At 39.4% G+C, this 19470-nt stretch overlaps 1 protein-coding gene across 1 annotated transcript in view; it reads left to right on the forward strand.

The window, feature by feature from the left end:
* The window catches only part of FGF12 (fibroblast growth factor 12), a 289098-nt gene that overhangs the window by 44227 nt on the left and 225401 nt on the right, over positions 1 to 19470 (forward strand). Inside the window, exon 2 of the mRNA XM_068973583.1 lies at positions 3935 to 4045. Within this exon, the coding sequence (XP_068829684.1) occupies positions 3935 to 4045 (111 nt within the window). The remainder of the gene's footprint in view (positions 1 to 3934; positions 4046 to 19470) is intronic.

The following is a 19470-nucleotide window of genomic DNA, read 5'->3' on the forward strand; positions in this document are numbered from 1 at the left end:
CCATGCATTAGACTAGGTGCTCCCTGAGGACAGCACAGGTCTTACTGATTTGCTAGATCCCTAAACATAGTCTGAAAAATATAAAGCATGTTTATTGAATGCACCCAGAATGTTAGATGTCCCAAAAACTGGTCTCATTTTTAAACCTCTTTCTTTAATATACAACAAAACACTTTCTTTTATTCCCCCAATTATAAAAGTGATCCTCCCTTGTGACAGCCACACCTTCCTGGTAGAGGTGATTTTGAACTGAACCTGGAAAGGTTGATAGGGTTTGATGATAATAAAGGTATAGCCCTGTCAGGCAGGCCATACTCCTTTCTATTACACATCCTAGGTTCAGAGCATTTGTTTAATAGATGATCAGATCTCCTTTGAAACAGCTATAGTATAATACATTCACTTTCATAAATCATCATATAATTAAAACCCTGACTCTGACCTTGTTCTGGCACTGCAGTTGAGGTTGATGTACAAGCCCAGTGCTCATTATCTTGAACAGGAGTTACCAACCTGAATTCCCAGGGTCCCAACAAAGAGATAGCTTCACCATAGCAAAAGAAGTGTTTAATTACCACTACAGAAAGAGGAGCTTGGAAAAAAAAAAAAAAAGAATTATTTTCAGACATTAATGATTCAGCTGCCATGTGTCTCATTACCAGCCAAAACATGACTTCTTAAGGTGATCTGATCAAATTTATTAGAAATAAAATATCAGTTATAAGACAGCTGTTCCTTTCCTTCCTTCTGTCCTTTTCTATCGTCTGCTGTTAGTCTTTTGGTTACTTTAGTGACATTAAGAACTCAATATTTTACTAAAATGTAAATCAGGAGACAAGTCTATTTGTAAAATGCTCCCTTTATCTCACTTAAACTGTTTCCTCAATTTTCAGGGTTGAGAAATTAGACCTTGCAATGGCACCCCACTCCAGTACTCTTGCCTGGAAAATCCCATGGATAGAGGAGCCTGGTAGGCTGCAGTCCATGGGGTCGCTAAGAGTTGGACACGACTGAGCGACTTCACTTTCACTTTTCACTTTCATGCACTGGAGAAGGAAATGGCAACCCACTCCAGTGTTCTCGTCTGGAGAATCCCAGGGACAGGGGGGCCTGATGGGCTGCCGTCTATGGGGTCGTATAGAGTCGGACGTGACTGAAGCGACTTAGCAGCAGCAGCAGCAGCAGCAGAGTTTATATTATTATGGGGCTTTTCATTTCACACTATTACATTTATTTATTCATCTGAAATTATAAATGTTGATAGATAGCATAAGAATTATTTTTTCCCATTATACAGATAGGAGAATAGCCTCAGATACTAAGTGACTTGCTCAGGACCCCACAGCAATTGTGGTTCAAAGTTGAGTCTCCTGAGTGCAAATCTAGAGTTGAATGTACTGCAGTAGCATTTACCTGTCAACCAGTTAGCCTTGTGGCAGAAGCTCAGACATTCTTATTTCCTCTGATTATAAAAGTGACCCACACTTAATAATAGCCAAGTCTTCCTGGGGGAAGTGATCTGGAACTGAGCCTGAGAAGGTTGATAAGGGTTTGTTAGATGGTAGGGGTCAAATATATATTTTTGCGTTGAGGTTAGCTAGCTATCAATGTGTGCTCTCCTACATATCCCTTGTTGGGGAGGGGGTGGCGTAGAGACAGCACATTCAGAATGAATCTGTGGTTTGATTTCTGGCACTCTTTAGAGAAGAAGATTCTCAAGTCAAAGAGACTTTAAGTCATAGTTGCTCAACATCAATAGAGAATCATAGAAAGGACCTAGATATCACTTACTTTAACTTCCAGATTTTATTGGTGAGGAAATTAAGGCATAAAAATTATTATTTTTTAATTAAATTTATTTATTTTTAATTGAAGGACAATTGCTTTACAGTATTGTGTTGGTTTCTGCCAAACATCCACATAAATCAGCCATTGGTATACCTATGTCCCCCACCCTCTTGAATATCCCTGCCACCTTCTTCCCCATCCCACTGCTCTAGGTTATTACAAAGCCCCAGTCTGAGTAATGCCTACACATTTAAAATATATTGAATTTGTTTAACCCACAGTGTTAATTCATAGTTATCAATCAGAATGCCTAATTTCCAGTTTAGTTCTCTTTAATACCCTGCTTCATAATTACCAGTTTTTTTTGCGGGGGGCATCTTTTCTACTTTTAGGACTGCTTTGGAGAAGATATGTTTATACAGGCGTCGCCTCGCATTCCCAAGTATGTGTGATCTAGTTGTAGGTGTAAAAGACATGATGGTCGTAGGGAGCAGGTCCATTCCCAAAGAGTTTGTTGCACTGAATCCTTAACTGGAACTCTTATTTAGATTCAACCATCAATAAATGTGTTTAGTTTAACACACAGTACTTAGCATATTGCCTGCCCCCCCACCTAAGAGATTCTGAATTATTATTGGTTTAATAAGTTGGTGAAGGAACTGACTCTTAGTTGAAATTCCTTGATTGCTCTTTTGAAGATAATGCATAACTACATCACCAGTCATATGATTCCCATCCTTACCTCATTTTTTTGTCAGCAGAAGCAGCATTTTTTTTTACTACTAATTTTAATGGAATAATTAGGACAGTAAATATGGTGCATGTTTGTGTGTGCATGTGCTGAGTCGCTCATTCCTGTCCAGTTCTTTGCTACCCCATGGACTGTAGCCTTCCAGGCTCCTCTGTCCATGGGATTTTCCAGGCAAGAAAACTGGAGCAGGTTGCCATTTCCTTTGCAGGGCATCTTCCTGACCCAGGGATCAAACCCGCATCTCCTGCATTGGCAGATGGCTTCTTTACCACTGAGCCACCTGGAAGGCCCCTATAAGTGTGCTGGGGTAGTCTAATTTTTACCAAACATTAAAGTAGAGACAAAGATGGTAGTGATATTGTAGAAAATAGATTGTTGCTGCAGTTAGTACCACAGTGAGAAAGCTTTAAATATTTATGGTTAGCAGCTATACAAAAATTCAAATGTATTATACAAAGACCAGTTGGATGGTATTAGTGTGTAGGGAATTTTAAAAGCCGAAAACCACATCTAGTTTGAAATATTTACAGAAATATATATGGCTTGATTTTTATTTATTTATTTTTTGTACTGGAAAAATGACTTACTTGGTATTGGGTCTTACTCTGGTGATGTATTTACTGAAGGTGAAATCTGTTTCCACATACTTTCCAGTGACATCTCATGGCCATGGAGGGTTTAACTTTATTCTATGGATCTCATCCAAGACTGAATTTGATTAGAATTTTAAAACCAGGGGTTTCTGATAGATAGTTATCATTCAGCAGAAATAGAAGTCTTCCAGGACCTGATTATGACTGCTGAAAGCTTAGGCATTACACTGGCAGTTTGGTCTGAGCAGTATTCTGGAATGGGACCACAAGCTTGGTGGTATATTGAAGCCAGACACTAGATGCACGAGGGAGAAGAATAACCTATTTTTTTAGCACACCTCTGTATTTTCCTAATCATAATTAGCTTTTATTCATTTAGGCTTCCTTTGTGGCTCAGCTGGTAAAAGAATCCACCTGCAATGTGGGAGACCTGGGTTCGATCCCTGGGTTGTGAAGATCCCCCGGAGAAGGGAAAAGCTACCCACTCCCATATTCTGGCCTAGAGAATTCCATGGACTGTATATAGACCATGGGGTCACAAACAGTCAGACACAACTGACTTTCACTTTCAGTTTTATTCATTTATATTTGGTTTACTGTTGCAGAATGTTATGGATCTGCCTTTAGAGAGAGAAAAAAAGTAAAGCTATGTTACCAAAATCCCTCTTTTCCAAATAGTTACTTCAGTATTTAAATCATTGGCATTTATGCATTGACTTAGGGGATGTTTTTGATAATTTGCAAGTGTGCATTTTTACAAACCAAATAAAAACTTGAATAATCATTTCATTTTGTTTTGCAGAACCCCAGCTGAAAGGAATTGTGACAAGGTTATTCAGCCAGCAGGGATATTTCCTGCAGATGCACCCAGATGGTACCATCGATGGGACCAAAGACGAAAACAGTGACTACAGTAAGGAACATTAGCTTCGTGTAATCCAATTACAATCAGATGTATGGCTTAGTGTCTCTTAGGCTTAAAGCACAGCCAGGCTGCCTTTGGAACTGTTCAACTACTAGTAAGCTAGTTGTCTTTTCCTTTCTCCATTTTGGTATGATTCTTATAGCAAAGAGACAGTAATGGATAGAGCTTATGTATTCAATAAGAAGGTCAGAGGCTTGAAGAAGTTCTGACTGCTCAGTGGACAAGAATTTCCTCTCATTCCATTGTTTGTAGTCAGGATGATGTTAAGTATTAACGGAAACAAGGCTACCTTCCAGCGCAAGGTAGTGTTTTAATCCTAGAACCAAATAGTAAGAATACTATAATAAGTCTTTAGACAAGGCTGTGGTCCTAGTGTGATTAGATCGACTAGTTTTCTGTGAGTATAGTTTCAGTGTGTCTGCCCTCTGATGCCCTCTTGCAACACCTACCATCTTACTTGGGTTTCTCTTACCTTGGGCTTGGGGTATCTCTTCACGGCTGCTTCAGCAAAGCACAGCTGCTGCTCCTTACCTTGGATGAAGGGTATCTCCTCACTGCCGCCCTTCAGAAAACTAGTCAATCTAATCACACTGGGACCACAGCCTTGCCTAACTCAATGAAACTAAGCCATGCCCGTGGGGCAACCCAAGATGGGCGGGTCATGGTGGAGAGGTCTGACAGAATGTGGTCCACTGGAGAAGGGAATGGCAAACCACTTCAGTATTCTTGCCTTGAGAACCCCATGAACCGTATGAAAAGGCACAATGATAGGATACTGAAAGGAGAACTCCCCGGGTCAGTAGGTGCCCAACACGCTACTGGAGATCAGTGGAGAAATAACTCCAGAAAGAATGAAGGGATGGAGCCAAAGCAAAAACAATATCCAGCTGTGGATGTGACTGGTGATGGAAGCAAGGTCCGATGCTGTAAAGAGCAATATTGCATAGGAACCTAGAATGTCAGGTCCATGAATCAAGGCAAATTAGAAGTGGTCAAACAAGAGATGGCAAGGGTGAACATCGATATTCTAGGAATCAGCGAACTAAAATGGACTGGAATGGGTGAATTTAACTCCGATGACCATTATATCTACTACTGCAGGCAGGAATCCCTCAGAAGAAATGGAGTAGCCATCATGGTCAACAAAAGAGTCTGAAATGCAGTACTTGGATGCAATCTCAAAAACGACAGAATGATCTCTGTTTGTTTCCAAGGCAAACCATTCAATATCACAGTTATCCAAGTCTATGCCCCAACCAGTAATGCTGAAGAAGCTGAAGTTGAAAGGTTTTATGAAGACCTACAAGACCTTGTTGAACTAAACCCAAAAAAGATGTCCTTTTCATTATAGGAGACTGGAATGCAAAAGTAGGAAGTCAAGAAACACTTGGAGTAACAGGCAAATTTGGCCTTGGAATGTGGAATGAAGCAGGGCAAAGACTAATAGAGTTTTGCCAAGAAAATGTACTGGTCATAGCAAACACCCTTTTCCAACAACACAAGAGAAGACTCCACACATGGACATCACCAGATGGTCAACACCGAAATCAGATTGATTATATTCTTTGCAGCCAAAGATGGAGAAGCTCTATACAGTCAACAAAAACAAGAACAGGAGCTGACTGTGGCTGAGATGATGAACTCCTTATTACCAAATTCAGAATTAAATTGAAGAAAGTAGGGAAAACCGGTAGACCATTCAGGTATGACCTAAATCAAATCCCTTATGATTATACAGTGGAAGTGAGAAATAGATTTAAGGGCCTAGATCTGATAGACAGAGTGCCTGATGAACTATGGACTGAGGTTCGTGACATTGTACAGGAGACAGGGATCAAGACCATCCCCATGGAAAAGAAATGCAAAAAAGCAAAATGGCTGTCTGGGGAGGCCTTACAAATAGCTGTGAAAAGAAGAGAGGTGAAAAACAAAGGAGAAAAGGAAAGATATAAGCATCTGAATGCAGAATTCCAAAGAATAGCAAGAAGAGATAAGAAAGCCTTCTATAGCGATCAGTCCAAAGAAATAGAGGAAAAGAACAGAATGGGAAAGACTAGAGATCTCTTCAAGAAAATTAGGAATACCAAGGGAACATTTCATGCAAAGATGGGCTCGATAAAGGAAGAAATGGTAGAGACCTAACAGAAGCAGAAGATATTAAGAAGAGGTGGCAAGAATACACAGAAGAACTGTACAAAAAAGATCTTCATGACCCGGATAATCATGATGGTGTGATCACTCATCTAGAGCCAGACATCCTGGAATGTGAAGTCAAGTGGGCCTTAGAAAGCATCACTACAAACAAAGCTAGTAGAGGTGATGGAATTCCAGTTGGAGCTATTTCAAATCCTGGAAGATGATGCTGTGAAAGTGCTGCACTCAATATGCCAGCAAATGTGGAAAACTCAGCAGTGGCCACAGGACTGGAAAAGGTGCTTTCATTCCAATCCCAAAGAAAGGCAATGCCAAAGAAAGCTCAAACTACTGCCCAGTTGTACTCATCTCACATGCTAGTAAAGTAATACTCAAAATTCTCCAAGCCAGGCTTCAGTAGTACATGAACCGTGAACTTCCAGATGTTCAAGCTGGTTTTAGAAAAGGCAGAGGAACCAGAGATCAAATTGCCAACATCTGCTGGATCATGGAAAAAGCAAGAGAGTTCCAGAAAAACATCTATATCTGCTTCATTGACTATGCCAAAGCCTTTGTCTGTGTGGGTCACAAGAAACTTTGGAAAATTCTGAAAGAGATGGGAATACCAGACCACCTGACCTGCCTCTTGAGAAATCTGTATGCAGGTCAGGAAGCAACAGTTAGAACTGGACATGGAACAACAGACTGGTTCCAAATAGGAAAAGGAATACATCAGACTTTATTTTTTTCGGCTCCAAAATCACTGCAGATGGTGACTGAAGCCATGAAATTAAAAGACGCTTACTCCTTGGAAGAAAGGTTATGACCAACCTAGATAGTATATTCAAAAGCAGAGACGTTACTTTGCCGACTAAGGTCCGTCTAGTCAAGGCTACGGTTTTTCCTTTGGTCATGTATGGATGTGAGAGTTGGACTGTGAAGAAGGCAGAGCACCGAAGAATTGATGCTTTTGAACTGTGGTGTTAGAGAAGACTCTTGAGAGTCCCTTGGACTGCAAGGAGATCCAACCAGTCCATTCTGAAGGAGATCAGCCCTGGAATTTCTTTGGAAGGAATGATGCTAAAGCTGAAGCTCCAGTACTTTGGCCACCTCATGGGAAGAGTTGACTCATTGGAAAAGACTGTGATGCTGGGAGGGATTGGGGGCAGGAGGAGAAGGGGACGACCCAGGATGATATGGCTGGATGGCATCACAGACTCGATGGACGTGAGTCTGACTGAACTCCGGGAGATGGTAATGAACAGGGAGGCCTGGCGTGATGTGATTCATGGGGTCGCAAAAAGTCAGACACAACTGAACGACTGAACTGAACTGAAGGCTGTATATTGTCACCCTGCTTATTTAACTTATATGCAGAGTACATCATGAGAAACGCTGGACTGGAAGAAACTCAAGCTGGAATCAAGATTGCCGGGAGAAATATCAATAACCTCAGATATGCAGGTGATACCACCCTTATGGCAGAAAATGAAGAGGAACTAAAAAGCCTCTTGATGAAAGTGAAAGAGGAGAGTGAAAAAGTTGGCTTAAAGCTCAACATTCAGAAAACGAAGATCACGGCATCCGGTCCCATCACTTCATGGGAAATAGATGTGGAAACAGTGTCAGACTTTATTTTTGGGGGCTCCAAAATCCCTGCAGATGGTGACTGCAGCCATGAAATTAAAAGACACTTACTCCTTGGAAGAAAAGTTATGACCAACCTAGATAGCATATTCAAAAGCAGAGACATTACTTTGCCGACTAAGGTCTGTCTAGTCAAGGCTATGGTTTTTCCTGTGGTCATGTATAGATGTGAGAGTTGGACTGTGAAGAAGGCAGAGCACTGAAGAATTGATGCTTTTGAACTGTGGTGTTGGAGAAGACTCTTGAGAATCCCTTGCACTGCAAGGAGATCCAGCCAGTCCATTCTGAAGGAGATCAGCCCTAGGATATCTTTGGAAGGAATGATGCTAAAGCTGAAACTCCAGTACTTTGGCCACCTCATGGGAAGAAATGACTCATTGGAAAAGACTCTGATGCTGGGAGGGATTAGGGGCAAGAGGAGAAGGGAACGACAGAGGATGAGATGGCTGGATGGCATCACTGACTTGATGGACATGAGTATGAATGAACTCCAGGTGTTGGTGATGGACAGGGAGGCCTGGCGTGCTGTGATCATGGGATCGCAAAGAGTTGGACATGACTGAGTGACTGAACTGAACTGATAGTAAGTCTTAGAACATCATTTGTGGAAGAATAAAATTACTTCTCAAAGTAAATATTGAAATATACATTTGTATATTACATGTTATTTCATCTTGACTGAGGCCAAATTTATTGATTTAAAAAGAAAACTATATTAAAATATTATATATTACAGTTTATATGATAATAAAATCATAAAATGCCAGTAGAAATGCAATTTTGTTTATAATTTTTTGAAATGAAATGCAGGTATTGAAAGATTATTTATGACATCTCTGGAAGTAGTGTTTAACTAATTTAACTATACGGCTGACAAGTTTGATAATTACCAAATCATCAAGGTCTGACAGAGTGTATTTGCATTTCAGAAGCATTTTTATTATAAGCCTCAGAGTCAGGAATGAGCACTCTCATCATACCTTTCAGTTTCTGCATAATCATATATAGGTACTTGGGGAGGAAATTCCTATTTTTCTAAAAATATGTGGAACATTGTATTGTTTCCCAAAGTTTGTATTCACTGCTAGATCTTTATTACTGGTCACTGGCCACACAGTAAATGCTCATTAAATCTATACCCAATTGAGCTGTTGTCTGATAAATGTGGTTTTTTTGGTCAGACTCTTTCACTTTCTGTTTCTTTCACTTGTGGTCAGGTTGACATTCTATCCAACTGAATAAGGTAATCTAAAAGCTTGATATTTTATGTTGAAAGTGTTAGTTTCTCAGTCATGTCTGACTCTTTGCAACCCCATGGACTGTAGCCCACCAGGCTCCTCTGTTCATAGAATTCTCCAGGAAAGAATAATGGAGTGGATCCCATTCCCTTTTCCAAGGCATCTTTCTAATCCAAGGATTGAAAACAGATCTCTTGCACTGTGGGTAGACTCTTTACCAGCTGAGCCACCAGGGAAAAACACCGATCTGAGGGAAATTCTATGATCCCTGCTGTTGCTGCTGCTGCTAAGTCACTTCAGTCGTGTCCAACTCTGTGCGACCCCATAGACGGCAGCCCAACAGGCTCCTCTGTCCCTGGGATTCTCCAGGCAAGAACACTGGAGTGGGTTGCCATTTCCTTTTCCAATGCATGAAAGTGAAAAGTGAAAGTGAAGTCACTCAGTCATGTCCGACTCTTAGTGACCCCATGGACTGCAGCCTACCAGGCTCCTCCACCCATGGGATTCTCCAGGCAAGAGTGCTGGAGTGGGGTGCCATTGCCTTTTCCGATGGTCCCTAGAGTGCGAAAATGCTCCTATCCACCCCTTCTAAATTATTCTTTGTTTACTTAATGTTATACGTTACACAATATGAATTACAATAAAGAAAAGATCATATTATAGACAATTTCAGCCCATTTTCTGCTGAGGAGTTGATTCGCTTATTGTGTTTCACATTGTTGGTTTCTATTTGTGGAAATGCATTCTTTAAATGATTTAAGGTTTTCCCTGAGTCCAGATGAATAAGGATGCTTTCCTCTCCATGTATAATTTCCATTTATTGCATCTGAACTTGAATGCAAATTTAGTGAAGCTACAAGTATAGATGGAAAGCATCAAGGATGTTACTTAGTTGTGCCACCCCCTGCTGTCTCTGAGGTATCCCTTGATCTGGTTTCTTTTTCTATAAGATGAGGTGGCTGGAGTTGAAAGCATTAATATCCTCTGTCAGCACCAGCCACCCAACTTAAAGAAAGATTGAAAAATTATAAATTTATGAAGATAGATTCAAGTGAGCCAAATAGCCATATCTGGTTTAATAGGATGCAGCTGTAACCCAGACAGCTGTCCTGTGAACGCATGACATTTTTCATAGAGCAGTGGCAGACAGGTGAAAGTGTGGACTAACAGAAACACTTACTTCCACATTTTTAGAAAAATAGTTGAAAGTGCTGTCTCTCCAAATGCTGGGTCAATGTCTAATGTAGATCTACAACCACATGTAAATGTATACATTTATGCAGAGTACATCATGAGAAACGCTGGACTGGAAGAAACACAAGCTGGAATCAAGATTGCCTGGAGAAATATCAACAACCTCAGATATGCAGATGATACCACCCTTATGGCAGAAAACGAAGAGGAACTAAAAAGCCTCTTGATGAAAGTGAAAGAGGAGAGTGAAAAAGTTGGCTTAAAGCTCAACATTCAGAAAACGAAGATCACAGCATCCGGTCCCATCACTTTGTGGGAAATAGATGGGGAAACAGTGGAAACAGTGTCAGACTTTATTTTTTGGGGCTCCAAAATCCCTGCAGATGGTGACTGCAGCCATGAAATTAAAAGACGCTTACTCCTTGGAAGAAAGGTTATGACCAACCTAGATAGCATATTCAAAAGCAGAGACATTACTTTGCCGACTAAGGTCTGTCTAGTCAAGGCTATGGTTTTTCCTGTGGTCATGTATGGATGTGAGAGTTGGACTGTGAAGAAGGCTGAGTGCCGAAGAATTGATGCTTTTGAACTGTGGTGTTGGAGAAGACTCTTGAGAGTCCCTTGGACTGCAAGGAGATCCAACCAGTCCATTCTGAAGGAGATCAGCCCTGGGCTTTCTTTGGAAGGAATGATGCTAAAGCTGAAGCTCCAGTACTTTGGCTACTTCATGGGAAGAGTTGACTCATTGGAAAAGACTGTGATGCTGGGAGGGATTGGGGGCAGGAGGAGAAGGGGACAACAGAGGATGAGATGGCTGGATGGCATCACCGACTCAATGGACGTGAGTTTGAGTGAACTCCGGGAGTTGGTGATGGACAGGGAGGCCTGGCGTGCTGCGTTTCATGGGTTCACAAAGAGTCGGACACGCCTGAGTGACTGAACTGAACCGAACTGATACACAAACAGATGTGTGTGTATATATATGTGTGTGTATTTATAGGGATAATGGCATTATGTATGACACACACTGAGGATACTACGTTTGGTTACATACTTTTAGAAACTAAGTTAACAAATTTAAAATATCTTATATTTTATTAAAATAAACTACTGTTTACATTTATTGACAGGTTGGTATTAAAAGGAGCTTAAATATACAAAATAATAAAACTTAATAAATTCATTTGGATACCCAACCCTTGGCCTAACATTTAGGTAAAACATCATTACATCTGAAGCCCCAGTATGCTCTTTTGAAATGGTGGAGTCCTGCTTTTCCCCTTCAGTACCAGTATAACAACTATCCTGAATTTGACTTTTTTTTTAAAATTTCCATTCAGGTTTACAAGTACATTTTTCATATATACATGATGCATATATTTTATATATCATTTTTGACATTGTTTTGCATGTTTTTAAACTTTTTTAAGAGGAACATTACCATATATAATTTTATGTATTTTTCTCCCGATATCATGGTCATCCAATGATATATAGTGATATATTTACTTTATATTATTCATTTTCATTTTTGTAAAGTATCCCATTGCATGAACATACCAAAATACATTTATCCATTCTCTTTTTGATGGATAATAAACATTTATATTTTAAGGCAGTTACAAACAGTGCTGCTAAAATATATCTTGTAGATGTTGAATAAGCCTCCCTGGCCATCCTTAATAACATTAAACATTTCACCTTGACTTCTCTGTTCTGCTACCCCAGTTTTTTCTTGTATTTATAGCTCCTATGATGACCTAAAATGTATATTGTTGCTGTTTATTTTTTATCTCTTTCCCCAGAGAATATAATTTTCCTGACTGAAGAGATTTTGTTTTGATCTAGAATCTAGAATGATCATTAATAGATAGTAAGCATTCAACAAAAGATGAAACAAATGAATTCATTTGTCCTTATGCATATGTGTAAAAGTTTCTGTAGATCATTATCTATCCACCTAAGTATTTTTTAATATTTCCTTTTGAAATAATATTAGACTTTAGAGAAATTACAGAATAACATAGGAAATTCCAGTGTACACTTCACCTAGCTTCCCCTAATGGGCACCACTTTATGTAACAACACTACAATGATCAAATCCAGGAAATTAACTTTGGTAAGTACTGTTAATTGAGCTATAGACTTTATTCCGATTTTGCCGGTTTTTTGACTAATGTACTTTTTTCTGATACCACCCCCCCACACATATTTTAATTAAAATTTTCCAGTGAAAACAAGTTACTTTTATTTTTACCTTTTCTGAGTGTGGATTGATGCAAAAATATCAGAGAATGCTTTAAATTGTAGTCATGCTTTTTAATAGAAAATTATAAACCTCTAAGCTGTTAAAATGCATTTTCTTTCTGTACTTTGTGTGGGCAGGAGTAAAAGCATTTGATTGTTTGAAAAAAAATCTTGTTACTATGAGCATCTGTCAGAAGTGTGATGTTTGGTTCAGTAGACATCATTGGGTCCAGCCAACCTTACCATAGCATCTTGGATTGAATTAATAGGACACCTGATCTTTTGTTCATGAAGAAAAGACTAATTACATGTAATTGAGTACAAAGCCAAATGGGTTTGTCAGCAGCAACAGATAAAAATCTCTGCAAATGTAATGATAATAAAAGATGCAGAACAGTGTTGAAACACTGGCACGCAAAAAAGACAATTGCAGTTGGGAGAGTATTAATAGGAATATTTTACATAAAATTAGAAAGGTAATTATTCTGCTCACTGGTTACCATAGAAGAAGATACATTTGAAGAGGTCAAACATGCTGGGGTGAAAACAATTAAAATATTATAACCAAATGCATTGTTCCCTTTGTTCTCTGAACAGAAATATTCAGGGCCGCTTGACTATGGCATGAGCTGCCTGATAAATGAGTACAATGGTGAAACTGGAGATGGTCAAGCAGATGCTGTACTAGTACTTGTAGAGGATTTATGGGGGAAAAAAAAAAGCTCCTTTGGTGTGGGAGGTGAAGAACATGATGATGGTTGCGACGGTCTCAGAACTCACTGACTTTTAAGGTCTCCTTCAGTCTTAAGATTCATTTAAAAATTATTTTGAATAGATAAATATATGATAAAAAATTATAAAGGCACATAAAAGGGTATACAGTTGAAAAAGAGTAAAACAGTGCTTAACAACCATGAGCTGGATTGGTACTACCAGCAGGCCTTGGTGTGCTTCTGTTGAATATAAACAGTTTCATAGGACACCAGATCAGAAAAGGCCATTGTGACGGTGATGGATCAGGATGAAAATGAGACCACTCTGTAATTACATCTGAATGTAGACAAAAACAAGAAAGATGTCCAAACTACAAAATGATCAAATATTGCTTTACCCTGGTTTATATAGGTGGCTACAGCTTTATTGCCAGGAACTGAAGTTACTACATTCTTATTGCCATCCAGATAGGAATTATTAAGATGTCCAATTATAGAATTACCTGCATCCATAGAGCATTCAAAACCAGAATAAATCTGCTTTCTTTTTTTTCTCCTTAAAAATCACTTGAGACCAAATCTGAAAGTCCTTGCTTACAATGTACTAACTAAAACACCTCAGTCCTGCCATGGTGTGTATTTTTCTTCTTTCAGTTCAGTTCAGTTGCTCAGTCGTGTCCGACTCTTTGCGACCCCATGAATCGCATCACTCCAGGCCTCCCTGTCCATCACCAACTCCTGGAGTTCACCCAAACCCACGTCCATTGAGTCGGTGATGCCATCCAGCCATCTCATCCTCTGTTGTCCCCTTCTCCTCCTGCCCCCAATCCCTCCCAGCATCACAGTCTTTTCCAGTGAGTCAACTCTTCCCATGAGGTGGCCAAAGTACTGGAGTTTCAGCTTTAGCATCATTCCTTCCAAAGAAATCCCAGGGCTGATCTCCTTCAGAATGGACTGGTTGGATCTCCTTGCAGTCCAAGGGACTCTCAAAAGTCTTTTCTAACACCACAGTTCAAAAGCATCAATTCTTCGGCGCTCAGCCTTCTTCACGGTCCAACTCTTACATCCATACATGACCACTGGAAAAACCATAGCCTTGACTAGACAGACCTTAGTCGGCAAAGTAATGTCTCTGCTTTTGAATATGCTATCTAGGTTGGTCATAACTTTTCTTCCAAGGAGTAGGCGTCTTTTAATTTCATGGCTGCAGTCATCATCTGCAGTGATTTTGGAGCCCCCAAAATTAAAGTCTGACACTGTTTCCACTGTTTCCCCATCTATTTCCCACGAAGTGATGGGACCGGATGCTATGATCTTCGTTTTCTGAATGTTGAGCTTTAAGCCAACTTTTTCACTCTCCTCTTTCACTTTCATCAAAAGGCTTTTTAGTTCCTCTTCGTTTTCTGCCATAAGGGTGGTGTCATCTGCTTATCTGCCGTTATTGATATTTCTCCCGGCAATCTTAATTCCAGCTTGTGTTTCTTCCAGTCCAGCGTTTCTCATGATGTACTCTGCATATAAGTTAAATAAGCAGGGTGACAATATACAGCCTTGACGTACTCTTTTTCCTATTTGGAACCAGTCTGTTGTTCCATGTCCAGTTCTAACTGTTGCTTCCTGACCTGCATACAGATTTCTCAAGAGGCTGGTCAGGTCTTCTGGTATTCCCATCTCTTTCAGAATTTTCCACAGTTTCTTGTGATTCACACAGTCAAAGGCTTTGGCATAGTCAATAAAGCAGAAATAGATGTTTTTCTGGAACTCTCTTGCTTTTTCCATGATCCGGTGAATGTTGGCAATTTGATCTCTGGTTCCTCTGCCTTTTCGAAAACCAGCTTGAACATCAGGAATTTTTCAGTTCTCGTATTGCTGAAGCCTGGCTTGGAGAATTTTGAGCATTACTTTTCTTCTTTACTGAGGGTCAATAAACCCAACTTTGTTCAACCACAGATGTGTGGATGTATTTCTTTGGCTAGAACACATTAACACAGTCAAAAGAAACTTTCTGTGCTTCTCCTCTCTGCCACTTGGCCACATTTCTTGGTATTCTTTCAGATGGTCTGTGCATTACAGACATACACAATATTATACATATGTATGTATTAATATATCTATTTCTGTCTATTATCTACCAGCGCTTCCCTGGTAGCTCAATCGGTAAAGAATCTTCCTGCAGAGCCGGAGACCCGGGTTTGATACCTGGGTGGGGAAGATCCTCTGGCGAAGGAAATGGCAACCAAGTCTAGTATTCTTGCCTGGAAAATCCTAGGGAGAGAGGAGCCTTGTGGGCTACAGTTCATGGGATCGCAAGAGTTGGACACGACTGAGTGACTAAACCACTACCATCATCTTGTTGAGTACTTTTTCTTAACTTAAAATGTTGTAGCTATAAGACTTTTTCCATATTAGGACATATTTAAATAGGATACTTTATTTAACCTAGTTTCCTCTTGAAGTATATTTTAGTTCTTTCTAATTTTGGTAATATAAACTGTGCTACAAACAATATCCATGTACATATCCATGTACATCTGTATGTGTGCAAGTATATTTGGATAGATACTTAAAAGAGATATTGTTTGGTCAAGGTTTTGTGCTTTTTATATCTTTGAAAAATACCTATTTATTCTCCATCATACAAATTTACACTGAGGGTGGCTGTTTCCTTATTAGTCAACACAGTGTGTTATCAAACTTTTGGTTTTTTGTTATCTAAAATCATAAACTTTGTTTTCTTATTATATGTTAGGTTGAACACTTGTTCATATATTCTACGAGCCATCTGCAGTTCTTTTTCTATGAAATGTTTGTTTATATTTGTTTATATTAAATGTCTATTTTATCATTTGCAGGAAATCTATATTTTAAAAATCACCTCATTGTTATGTGACTTGTAAACACCTTCACTCATTTTGTTGTCTCTAAATTTTTTGACATGCTTTATTTTACTTTATTTTAAATATGCATTTATGCTCTCAATTTTTTCTGTTTAGAAAGCTTTCATTCATTCCAAGATTATTTAAAAAAAAAAGAAAAAACCCTCCCATGTTTTAGTAAGGAATTGTTTGATTTTTATACTTCATGTTTAATTTATCTATCATTTTATTTCTTAATTTTTGATTCTAGGCCTCTAATATTTTGTGTTCCTAGCTACTAGTTACAAGTACAGTTTCTTTAGATTTGATGACTGTATTAAGTTCTCTATGATTTCAGCAAAAAAAGTATATTTCAAAAAGGCCTGTATCTGAGTTTTATGAATTCAATTGGAAATTTAAAAATTTACTCATCCAGCTATGTTTTCTATACAATACTAAACATATGATGTTTTGATACCACCAATCATAAGTATATAGACACAGCCAAACCCAACAGAAGCTCTGTATTGCTAAACGATGAACAAAAACATGATCCAAATTGTTAGTTGAGGAAAATCATTAAGGACATAAGGGATCCTGCAAATAATTGTAAAGATGTTCTGTTTTCTTAACAAGGGACCTTTCTGGACATCGACATCACTTTCACCTACTCAAACATATACATTATAGTAGTCATGGGCAATCAAAAGCTGTGCCATATCCAGTTAGGGGGATATTATTTTCTTCTAGTGTCGTCTATACTTTAAGAATATATCACAATTTGTATGTGTGAAATCACACCTACAAGTCGGATGAAAAGCAAAAGAAATGCGTGTGTTATCCTGCTGATTTTCTTTAAGCAAGGTTATTTATATAATTCTGAGCAACACTTTGGTACATGTAATGTTGTTACTCTTATAGTGGCATGCCTTTTCAAGAGCAAAATTAATATTCAGTCTTAGCTTATGAATGCAGTTACCTCACTTGATTTTTTTTTAAATAAAGAAAAAAATATTGCGTTTTGGCTTTCAGAGCTTGAAGAAAAGTGATGGATGTTTGTTAGAAATTTGTTTTTGTTGAATGTGTTTCAGTTTTAAAGACTGCTCCTTCAAATAATATTTGCGGAAAGCTTGAACAAGAACCGATTATTTCCTCGAATAGTTTGCCCATTCACATGTGTTCATACGGAAATAACTCCTCAGCCTTTTTTTTTTTTTTAACCTTGGCATTGTACCATTTTATGTATTTCCTTTTGACCCTGAGACTTTTACCCTCTGGTCAGTAAAGTAAAACATGAGCCATTTGAGATTATCCTTTTCCTAGCTGCTCTGTGCCTATCTGTGGCATATTTATATATATAGACAGTATATACAGTGGTTAAGGAATCTTACGGGAGCTATGTCACCAAATATATTCCTAGAAGAACTAAGGACTTATATTATCTTTAGTCTTCTCCTAGCACTGTGAGGTGAATGGTGCGTTGGTCTTCAGCAAGTCACATAAACTATCTGGGATTTATGCAATCTCTGATTTTACAAAATGAGAGGAAGAGAGAATCTGTAAGCTTTTTATAGTCTTTCCTTTAATTCTCATATAGAAGTAAATGTGTGCTCAGAAAATCTGATCGACAGATTCCACTTCCATAATACCATTTGTTCTTAAAGGTATGTTACTGGCAGGAAATCTTCAGTTTGCAAATTCCTATGTGATATTCTCAAGGTGTATATAAAGATCTGGGGAGTTATACACATAAATGATAGAGCCAGAACTGAATCCAGGCTGACTTGAGATTCTATGCCTTAGAGTTAGTTATTTAACCTAAATCTTAATCCCCTCATTTGTTTGGGCTTCCCTGGTGGCTCAGAAGGTAAAGAATCCGTCTGCAGTGTGGGAGACCTGGGTTCAATCCCTGGGTTGGGAAGATCCCTTGGAAAAGGGAATGCCTTCCCACTCCAGTGTTCTGGCCTGGCGAATTCCATGGATTGAGGAGCCTGGAAGCCTATAGTTCATGTTGTCGCAAGTGGGGATAATAATAGTACATAGATCATAGAATTGTTGTATAGATTAAATGGGTGATTCATGAAAAGTGCCTAAAATAACGCCAAAAGCCTGGTTAACTGTTGTCCATTGTTGTTGTTATTATTCTCCCCAGTAGGGGTCAGAGTCCTTGTTTGCCAAGAGCTTACAGACAGGGACCATTTTAACAGTAGAGTTCTTAATGGAGAAGGCAATGGCAACCCACTCCAGTAGTCTTGCCTGGAAAATCTCATGGACGGAGGAGCCTGGTAGACTGCAGTCCATGGGGTTGCAGAGAGTCAGACACGACTGAGCGACTTCACTTTCACTTTTCACTTTCATGCATTGGAGAAGGAAATGGCAACCCACTCCAGTGTTCTTGCCTGGAGAATCCCAGGGACAGGGGAGCCTGGTGGGCTGCCATCTATGGGGTCGCACAGAGTTGGACACGACTGAAGTGACTTAGCAGCAGCAGCAGCAGAGTTCTTAACAGTGGTAGCTGTTGTGATGTGAAAGAACTCAGTGCTTAAGCTGAAGGGTCTGGAAAGTACTCTAAATCAGTTGTTCCTAAAGTGTGCACTCCCTGGACCTCCAGCACCAGCATTATCTGGAAACTTGTTTGTTGTTGTTGTTCAGTTGCTCAGTTGCATCCAACTCTGCGACCCCTTGGACTGCAGCACTCTAGGCTTCCCTGTCCTTTGCCATCTCCCGGAGCTTGCTCAAACTCATGTCCATTGAGTCGGTGATGCCATCCAACCATCTCATCCTCTGTCATCCCCTTCTCCTCCTACCTGCAATCTTTTCCAGCATCAGGGTCTTTTCTAAATGAGTCAGCTCTTCGCATCAGGTGGCCAAAGTATTGGAGCTTCAGCTTTAGCGTTAGTCCTTCCAATGAATATTCAGGATTGATTTTCTTGAGACTCATGGTGCTAAGTCACTTCAGTCATGTCTGGCAGTTTGTGACTCACGGTAGACATTGTGAATCAGAACCTCAGTGGTGGGGCTCAGCAGTATGTTTTGACAAACATTCCAGATGATTCTGATGCACTGCAGGAGGTATGAATGGACACTCTCCTCTGCATCCTGGATGTGAAGCGCTCACATTTGCTAATGAGGCAGTCTCTGTCTTGGAACTGTCAAACCTAGTTCTATGGGAACCTAATTCCTAATGTAATAGGGAAAGCACGGCTCTGCCGGTAGATGGAAAAGCATACTGAAATTCAGACTTTCTAGAATCTCAAATGTGTGGAATCTGTTTCATTTTTATTACATTTCCTGGAGAGTCAGAGCTCAGTTCTAGACAGGTTATGTGATCAAACTTAGGTTGGGGAATAATTTTAAAAATTCACATATAGTAATATTTGGTTGCT

The sequence above is a fragment of the Capricornis sumatraensis genome, chromosome 1, assembly GCF_032405125.1.
Source record: "Capricornis sumatraensis isolate serow.1 chromosome 1, serow.2, whole genome shotgun sequence".
Lineage (NCBI taxonomy): Eukaryota > Metazoa > Chordata > Mammalia > Artiodactyla > Bovidae > Capricornis > Capricornis sumatraensis.